Source organism: Anomalospiza imberbis, chromosome 6 (assembly GCF_031753505.1).
Source record: "Anomalospiza imberbis isolate Cuckoo-Finch-1a 21T00152 chromosome 6, ASM3175350v1, whole genome shotgun sequence".
Taxonomy (NCBI): domain Eukaryota; kingdom Metazoa; phylum Chordata; class Aves; order Passeriformes; family Viduidae; genus Anomalospiza; species Anomalospiza imberbis.
In genome coordinates this window covers 62,428,045-62,438,287 of record NC_089686.1, presented here as the reverse complement: position 1 = coordinate 62,438,287, position 10,243 = coordinate 62,428,045, and the positions used below count along the sequence as shown (strand labels likewise).

The window sequence follows — 10,243 nt, the reverse complement described above, 5'->3', positions numbered from 1 at the left end:
TCCAAAACTGTGCTTATATACAGACTGAATATATTTTCTTTTATACAAATGTGTATATAAATATACGTGTGTCTATATATATATATACATATACATATGTCTATTTCTACCATACTGCAATTTTCCTTTGAACTGTAAAAATATTTATATTGCAAGACTGGCTGCAGTGTCCTTCTGAGATTTTTTGGACAAAGTTTTATTATGTATGGCTGAAAAGTTGTGTTATGCTTTAGGGTTTAAAAATAAAAAGAATAAATAATATTTCAACATGCCATAAACTTTTGCTACATCGTTTCTGGATAGTTCTCTGTTCAAGCTAGCCGTTTACCTGATCGTGATGAGTCACATTGCCTGATCCCTAGACAATGCTGACAGCACAAGGCATGGTACTCACATGCATATGATTTGAGGCACCTGAGCAACAGAAATGGTCTGATCAAATTATTCCACTTATCTTTCAATGTATAAGGAATTCTCAAACAAAGCACTCTTCCCAGAACCAACCACCCAGTTCCTCTGGGGACAGGGATGCTTTTCTCTGTGTACTAAATCTAGTAGGCACTCCTGTAGGTATCTGCTTAGGAAAAGACCATGAGAATCAGAATTTGCTTTAGATGTTTAAGGCCAGCTACTAAATGGGGGAAGCAGGAAAAATCCAAAGGTCTGGATATAGATATTAAACCCCATAGTATTTAATTTCAAAGTTTCTCCATAATGAATGTATTTCATACATTAATTATTTCATACATTCATTACATTAATCTATCCAGTAGTCCACACACTCGTTTTGTACACAAATTTCTCATCTTATGTAAGTGGACTGCCAAATAATTTTAGTATTATCCACATGCTTAGTGTTTAACCTAAGCAAAGGCTCTTCTTTAATTTTAGCAGGGCAGTTATAACTACCTGGATTTTATATATGGACATTCTATAAATATTTTTCTTCAAAATGTCAAAACAAGGGACTGGAAAATATATTAAACGTTTACCTTCTGAATGTCTCAAAGGGAAGATTCATCACTTAATCTGAAGTCCTTTGTGAAGCTTGCCAGATTTAAAGGGCTTCCAGACATCTCCTATTTTACCATTCAATTAAGAAATCTAAACTTGCTTCTAAGAGACCCTAAGGGAACAGAAAATCACATTTTTTACGGCAAGAAACTCTGAGGCGTGTTTATTGTCTTTCTGTCACAAATGTCACTTACCTGGTATTTGTTCATCTGATAATAGGTAACTTGGTCACACAAAATGCATGTCAAGCTGTGAAGAGCCAATTTCATTTTGATTTGTCTCAACACTGATTGTCAGAGGCATGTGGAGGAGGAGTTGTACATGTGCCACTTCCAGGAGGCTACTAAGGTAAGATGGGAGAAAGCAAGTCTAGTTTTTCTTCCATACATACAGCACCAGACCAGAAGCTTCTCCTTTCAGGAGGATTTCTTCTGGTTTGTACGAGTGGAGTGGTAAGAGTATTCTGGGTTAAGTTCTGCACAGAGGCCACCCAGCATGTCTTAACTGGTCTATTTCAATAAAGCATTTGACAACAACTTAATTTGTCACTAGATGTACTACAGTGCTCAAGTTTCCTAGGTGGGATGTGTGTGCCAGGTGATGGCCAGGCACATAGTCCTCTCTTTCTCAGCTGCACCGTGCAAGACAAAACATCTAGTCTCTCTGACTGCCCCTGGCCTAATGGCAGTGAGGACACAAAAGAATCAGGTATAGAAGCCTTAACTTCATCAGTAGTGCAGTAGTGGAAAATAGGGAATCAAGTGTTTGGTACTGGGAGTGGCACCTATTGGCTATGCAGAAACAATGCCTATAAATGGCTTCTTAAAGGATGGTTTGGTTCCTGTTTCCAAGAAATATTAATTCCTCCCCTTAGGGTACTTTGGCAAAATCTGCAATAAGTTTGGGCCAAGAGAACATTTTCCATCCAGGGAATGCAGGATGATCTGCAATACACCCCTTCAGTTTCAGAAAGCAAAGGATTATGGTTCATGCTACGCCCCATGTGCACTACCTTGTCCTGTCAGTTTAGATAAACAAGCTCAACAGATTATTAGAAGTGGCAAATGATACTATTTAAGTATTAAATAGCACATCCTTTGAGCTCCAACAAACACAAACCGTGGCTCTACACACCTGCATGGTCAGATTATCTGCTTGCCAGCCAAGGAAGAACATGTATTATTATAGGACAGGAGTGTTGCACTTACATTAATGATGGGTTTGAAGTCCAACAGTCAGGAATCACCTCAACAGAAAGAGCAGTAGAAGAGTGGCCCAAAGAGGAAAATTCTTCTTGGTGGGATTGGCTTACCTCATGGTTACCAAATTGGAGACTGCTACAAAATGCATTTATGGCAGTCACTGTAATTGTTGTAGTGTGTGTGCCTGCCTGTATTATGATTCAATGTTACAGTAGCTGTAACACTTTGTGCTGGAAAATGAAGCACTGAGACTTGCCTAAAAGAGACATACTCTCAAGAAAAGGGGGGACTTGACAGCTTGACAGACAATAGACATTTTCAGTTCCTGTTGAAGTTGCTAAACAGAGCTTAAAGACTAACTAATAAAATAGATACAAGACAGTAAAAGTAGACACAAAGGACGCTAAACATAGCTGGAATCAGTAGATAAGCAGATAATGATGAACATAGTGGCTTTTGTGGCAAAGCCATGTAACAAGAAGCAACAGCGTATGCCCTAAGAGAAGTTCAAGGTGAGGTCATCTGCAACACTGGAGGCACTCAGTGAGTATGACCACCAGAGACCCCTTAGAAGACCCTGTAGGACCACAAAAGGACTCCCAGTAAGAGGCAGATGCATGCAAATCAGTTCTAGGAAAAGTGGTGTTTGTGTATTAGCTGGAAGTACATACAGCAATGAATACGTATGATCATGACGGAATAAATAACTTGTAAAGTTTCATGACACACCTGATTAGGAAGGTAACCTCTGAGTGTGTTCAGCATGCTGAGCTATTCTCAGCATGCTGAGAATAAAGAATGCCTGCTTTCTAATGCTTCAAATTGTGTTAGAAAATTTGTTTTCTAGCTGAAATCACCCCTGGTATCAGCACTGCCTAAATAGAACACGTCTAGTGCCTTTGGTTGCAAGGCTAGACTACATCACCTTATATTCCAGTGTCACAGCGTATGTCACAGCATACCTTGCAGTCCTGACGGCCACGATACACAAAGTATCACCATACAGTATCAGAAGGCTTTAAGCATCCACCTGTACAGAGTAACACCATACCTCTTCAGAAGGCTGCGGGCACCTGCCCATCTTGTTCTTTAACCCAGCCTTTTATGCTCTTCTTCTTACATGCATTGCCACCTGTGTGCCTCTGATCTCTGAGTGGTTGCTCAGCACACCTGGGCACTCCATGGCTCATTGCTTTCAATGCTGTTCACCTGCTTTTCACAGCTGTACCCATTAGGGATGAGGCTCAGACACAGCCCCACTCCCAAGCACCACAAATTGTGTGCCTACATTCCAGCGTGCCAGTGTCTGCAGAAAAACATTTGTCTGATGCTGCTACCTCACAAGCGATCAGCAAATCCGCACGGTGAAGACAGAAAGCCCCGTGTACCCACCTTCCTTCAGGGCTGCACAGCACTGCGTGTGAAGACACTGCCTAAAAACCATTTCAGGCTCCTGGGTGGAAGTGGTGGTGATGGTGTAGGCAAAGAAAAAAAGAAACTGGGCTTTAAAAAACCAGATGTAATCTACATCTGATAGATTAGATGAAGATGGCTTCTTGTTCATTCACTCTTTTCTCCTAGGGTTACTCTTCTGAAATTAAAGAGTATGTGAGATATTACTTAAAGTCACAAATCTAATAGCATCCTAATTTATATGCAGATCCAGTTATGAATTATGAATTAGCTTGCATTTTGTTGTACCTCTGTTTGACTCCTGAGTAAAAAGTGCATTATTTTAATACAAATCTCAGATTAATTACATTAAATTAGAAACAAAATCATATTAAGAAAGGACAAAGCCTGCTACTAAGAAAAATTAACTGGTCTTCATTAACCAAAAAGCTGTCCACACAGAAAGTGTAAAGGAAATAATTCTTAATCATTATCCCAAAAAAGGCATAACAAGGTCTTGGATAAATCCAGCTGAGAAACTGAAAGTCCACTGAATTGATTTTCATGCATTAAAACATAACACTAAACTAAAAATCGTACTTGTACTATTTTTGAGAAGAGGTAACAAGTAGATAGAAAAAAACATCTTGAAGTTTGGAGTGTGTCCAAATTTTTAGTGTAAATAATAGTATTTACACTGTATACCAAATATATAATACCAAACGATTAGTGTTAATAACAGTAACTTTCTGTTATAACACTAAAACTACTCTATGTTGCTAACTCCTGTCACAGGGAAAAATTTGCAGAGTGGAAAATATCATGCACGTACATATCTTTTTTGGTCACCATGCTCTTCACAATATTCACATTATCCACTTCACTGGATAAGAATCTCTTCCCTAAACCAACCTTCTCCAATGACTTTCCTTCTCCACCTTACAAGAAGGTTTAGACATGAACAATGACTACTCAACAGACAGTTTCTAAGCACCTACAAAGGAAGCAGACAGTCTAAGGAAGGTTGTCATCTGAGAAAACAGGACACTCTTGGCATTGTCTTTTCTTATGAAAGAATGTTAATGACATGTTGGAGACTGCCAGCAGTACCTCCCCAGGGTAAGGTAGTTTTCAAGGAGGAATGGCTCTGTCCAAGCCACATCATTAAAAATGTAATGGTTATGGAGACCATATGTTTTCCTTGTTACAGATGTAGTCATTAAATTCTGCCTTTTCCAGTTATAAATTGATCTTGTAGGCAGGATGACAACTCAATGAAGAAAATAAAACAGGCAGTTTTAGTCTTTTTTTATACACATGTTCTAATAACAGCTTTTTAAAGAAACATGTAGCACAGTCAGGCTTTTTTGACAGTTTCACATATTATAGGAATGAAATGCAGACCCACAAATTGAACAATGTTTTGCTAATGGCTCTCCAAAAAAAAAAATCTAGGTAATAATAAAACAATTTCCTCAATGAACTGCAAGTAAAAATACATTAAAAGACAGAGAAATTACAGACTTTGAATCCACATGCTTACTTCAGGAATAGTGGCTGTGAAATGCACTTCACTCACAACACTTCAGTGTTAGCTGAAAATTTCTTTAATAGTCACAAAATTGATATTCAAATAGCATGAGCAAGAAACTGGTAAAGCAACATAAAGACCATGTAAATAAACAGCCACACCAACAGTAATAGACACATCCAATAGAACTTCTCCACAAAATATACATTTCCTAGACAAGATTATAACCAGAGCTCTGTAACTCACAAGGTTGTTTCTAGTGACTAAGCAAGGTATATTTTTTGCTTATGAGGTTTATGTCTTGCCAAGCTGCATCTGAGTACATGACAACCTACAGGAGCAACAATTTAGCTTCAGACAACTCATACACCCCAGCTTGGCACACGTACGATTTTTTAAAGGCTCACCAAGGTTTTGAAAGCTTTGCTTGACTTCTCTTTCTGATGATGGTCCTGGGTAAGTCAACCTGTGAAACTGAAAATTGCAGTTTTGAAATCCAGTTTGCACACTCCCCTCTGAATTCCTATCCATTAACTTGGCACAAGCCAAGTACACTTTTCTTTCTCAAGCTTTTGTTAATTGTTTTCTGCATGCTTTGAGCTTCTTCTGTTCTGTGTGTATCAGTGGATATGAGAATGTCCACATCAGAGCACTGCCTTCAAAAGTGAGCTACCTGGAGAGAAGTGCAGGTGAGTTCCTTAGTGCCTTGCTTTGACTCTAATCATAGTTGGAAGGGACCTTAAAGATCATCTCATTCCAATTCACCTGCCACGGGTAGAGACACCCTCCACTAGACCAGGTTTCTCAGAGCTCCATCTAGCCTGGCCTTGAAAACTTTCAGGGATGGAGCATCCACACCTTCTCTGGGCAGCCTGTTCCCCTTGATGAAAAACTTAAGTGAGCTCTCTATGACTGTTCCAGCTGCAGCATTTTTTTTCCCCAGAAAATCATCTTTTGCTCTTCAGCACCATCAACTCCTTAATAAATTCAGAAATAATACATGTTTTGAAAATCATCAAAAAACCACAAAAACCCCCACTGTCAGCTCAGTTTTAACTCGAACTGCTGCATTCTGAAAAAGAAAAAATAATCTAGTACCAATACTATATTTTAATGTAACAGAAGGACATAATGGGGATGACTGCTGCTACAAGCATCCTTTTAAAGCTCTGGGCTTAAAAATAATTACCAAATTTTCAATGATAAAAGAGCCCTTACTGTTTAAAATGGGCTGTATGAAGATCCAGATCCAGGGGATCTTCATACCTTCCAAACAAATAAGTTTTTTCAGATAAAAAGCAAAAGCGAGACATTTATAAGATTGCAAAGAGTACTGCAATATAGTTTCCATAGTTTTTAAAGAAAAAAATTGAATTTAAAACTTTAAACTGCTGAATTTTACTAAGCACTCAGTTCTTGCAGGCGGCTCTATAAAAATCATTTAATCTATCAGCTCTGACTCAAAAATGATATATTTAACATATAAATTTGCTTAGGTCAGCCAAAATTATGTAAATCAAACTCTAGTAGATTTAAATGTCCTAAAAGATTTTTGTATTGGCTTCATCAAATCCACCTAAGACTGACTATTTGTATTAAATGTGTGAACTTATACACAGACCAGACTCAGGTATCTTTATTTTCTCCTAGAAAGGACCATTTAAAGCCTTCAAAAATCAATGCTACCGAAAGAAAATCAGAATTTTGCCATATTTAAAATAGAAAAATGTTAAATTTTACTGAAACATAATATGTCAAGAATTCATCATATTTATCATATGAAACATTAGCGTGGATTGTAAAGTACCACAGTCTTGTTTCATTAGATGATAATTTACAGGGCATTGAGTGGAATGAGTAAATACCCACACATCTCCTGCTTTGAAATGTAAGCATTCTGCAAACATTTACTCTTTTGGTATGCTGCATACACTGGAATAGTTTCAGCTTGACCAAACATTTGCTACTGCAAATAGAATAGTCAAGTTGCTTAAAGGATATTCAAGAAGTTGTGTTTTACACTACTACTATTTTTCTATTAGGATTTGAATACTGCTCTCATATACCTAAAAACAGCACAGTCATGCCATTTTTATTTATTTACTGATGTTTACAATTCATGTAACAAATGACTCAAAGTGGGTAAAACACAGACTTAAACTTTCTTTAAGAAGCCTCTGGGCACAAATGGAACTGCATGACATCTTCAGGGGACACTGGTCTCAGGCACCTCTGGAGCTTGGTCCAGCCCAGAAATGCTACTATGTTTTTGCTAAGATAGTGGGCACACAAGACTCAGTGACTCGGCTCACTTTTCTGTTGTGCCATCTGTCTCCAGTGGCAAGGAAAGTATCACAAAAAAAAAATCTTTAAGAGCTAAAACTTGTCATATAGTTTCTAATGTGAGAACAGAAAAATAACACTGAGTGGTTCCACCAGAGTCAACCAATAAAATGTTTCTTTTTTTTTTTCCCCAGTAAATCTTTAAAGATACTGAGGACTTAAAAATGCAAAATGACATCTAAAGTATTTTGCCAGTAGGCTACATTTCACTGCCTTCAGCAAAATGAGCTGTCTGGTTCTGTAAGCACCTACCTTCATGAGACTTTCCTGGTGCCTTCAGCACTCTAGTCCAAGCTGACTTATGTTGACCCATTGCACTGCTGAGTAACTTACCCACTGGATGGTTTGCAGACTGAAGTATAACTAAATGGGAGCAGGGTTAACAAGAACACACCTCAGAAGTACATCAGCTTCTCTTCCACGGGTGCTTAAAAACTCAGAAAAGTCTGCCCCACAAGCCCTTTTGTATTGTTGCTTTTAATGTAACTTGATTACCTCATGAGTCTGTAAATTTTTATTTGTTTTTACTAAAACGCAAGTTATTTCACTTGGCAGGGGCTACAAGCTTTCAATGTTTTGCTGAAAAGACACATTTCAACAGAACATTTTAAAATCAAGAGTGTCTCGGAAACTAATAACAAAAATGTACTTTAACATTGTTTTCAAATATTTATTACAACAACCTATAAACTCTTTTCATCCCAACAGGTATTCTGCCTGCAGTATCTGTAACCTAATAGCCACATTACCCAAAACTGTCAGTTAAATAGCAATGAGTCAAAAACTCCACCCTCCTTCCCACCAGGCACTTTTGCTATTGTCTAAGACCACAAAGTTACATTAATAACTTAGCTAGCAAAAGTACAAAGTCACCAACAGGAAAAGTCCATGTGCTTGCACAGACAAAACCTTTTCATCTGCTTTAGAAACATGCTCCTGGCTCTCAAATCTGGGATCCAAAATTCTAATCAGCACTAGGGCTCATTCTTTTTGCTATAAAAATCTCCACCAGCATTCTCAGGATCTGACATAAGACTTTTTGGCTGCTTCCTAGGGTTATGATAGCTTAGAGTCACAGATAAGCAAGCCTGGAAGTACAAATACTGCCAGAATAGTTCCCATCTTTCCACACACAAATGAAAATGACAGCTTTATGCAGTGGAACAACATTTAAGGAGCATATAATACATATCATTAGAAAGGAAGTTAACAGAGGGCCAGAGGTGTCACCCTGAAGGACTAACAACAAAAGCAATTTAAGTATTTGCTACACAGGAGTCTGGAGGGAGCTGGCCAGCACCTCACTTCAGCTACACTTAGGGCAGGTGAGCCACAGCAGAACAGGTGATACAGAAACAAACAACAGGGAATCGCAGAAGAGAAAGCTTATTTCATTTTGCGACCAAAGATGAATGATGTAACAGAGGGTAGACTTTTGAATATGGGATATTAACTTAAACATACCTCGAACCTCCTGGTTTATAGAATTGTGCTATTTGTTAAGAAGGTAAAATAAATAAAGCTTTTTCCATGGAGAAGACTGTATTTTGGTTGAGTTACTATCCCTGGAAGCGTTCAAAAATGAGCAAATGTGGCACTTCTCAATATGGTTTAGTGGGCGTGGTGGTGTTCAGTCAAAGGTTGGACTTGACGATCTCGGAGGTCTTTTCCGAGCTTCGTAATTCTAGGGTTTGTCCAAGGAGGTGCTCCTTCCAGGCGGACACCAGGGTTGTGCCTTCCGGGGGACGGGCGGTGGGGCTGGGGGTGTCTCTGGAAGCCGGCGGGGGTCCGGGCTCGGCCGCTCCGGGCTCAGGCGCGGAGATAGTCGTTCTTGAGGCGGCTGAGGCGGGCGCCGTGGCTGCGCACCGTGAGGGCCAGCAGGTCGTACTTGTCGCGCAGCCCGCTGGAGACGTGGCGGGTCTCGCGGAGCAGGGCGCGGGCGTGCAGCAGCAGCCCCAGGAAGCTGTCGCCCAGACGGGACTCCTCCCGGCCGCCCTGCTCCTGGCCCTGGCGGAATTTGCCCTCCAGCTCGCTCAGGGAGCGGTCCGAGCTGGAGTAGGCGTCGCTGATCTGGGCGGACTCGCGGCGCAGGTAGGCACCGTAGCTCTCCTCCCCGTCCAGGTCGTAGGAGATGCTCCTGCCGATGCCTTCCAGCACCCGGCCCGCGTCCTCCACCTGCCGCCCCAGCACCGTCAGCTCCTCGCGCAGGCTGAGCCCGCCGCCCGTCGTCGCCGCGCCGCACCGCCGCTGCTCGCTCACCCGGAACAGCAGCTGGCACCGCTCGGGGTCGTCGTTCTCCTCGTAGTCCCCATCGGGGACGAAGTAGTGGTGCAGGCTCCCGTTGGACATCTCGGGGTACAGCGGCCCCTCGAAGTAGCCGCGGCAGACGCTGCAGAGCCAGCACAGCCACGCCAGGCGCAGAGGGAGCGGCATGCTGCGGCCGACGCGCAGCCTAGGGCCGCCCGTGCCGCATGGGGCTCCCCGCTGCCGCCGGCCTCGGCTGCGCTGCGGGCCGCCCGGGCCGAGCACGGCAGCGCGGCCGGAGAGCTGGCGGCGCTCTGGGGCCGGCCGCGGCGCGCCGCCCTTAAGAGCCGCGGCCCCGCCGAGGGGGAAGCGGCCCCGAGCCGCGCCAGGCAGGGCCGGGCCGGGCCGGGCCGCCCCCGCCGCGGGCACCGGCCGCAGGCCCCGCGAGCACCGCCCCCGCGGGGCTGTCCCACGGGGAGGGAGGGAGACACGTACACCTCTCTCCCCTCAACAGAAA

At 42.0% G+C, this 10,243-nt stretch overlaps 1 protein-coding gene across 1 annotated transcript; it reads right to left on the bottom strand.

The window, feature by feature from the left end:
* Positions 1–7,981: 7,981 nt before the first annotated feature.
* On the bottom strand, positions 7,982–10,160 carry FIBIN (fin bud initiation factor homolog). The gene has a single exon (XM_068194840.1). It carries the CDS (start codon positions 9,913–9,915, stop codon positions 9,292–9,294), a length of 624 nt encoding a protein of 207 aa, XP_068050941.1. The 5' UTR covers positions 9,916–10,160; the 3' UTR covers positions 7,982–9,291.
* Positions 10,161–10,243: the final 83 nt, after the last annotated feature.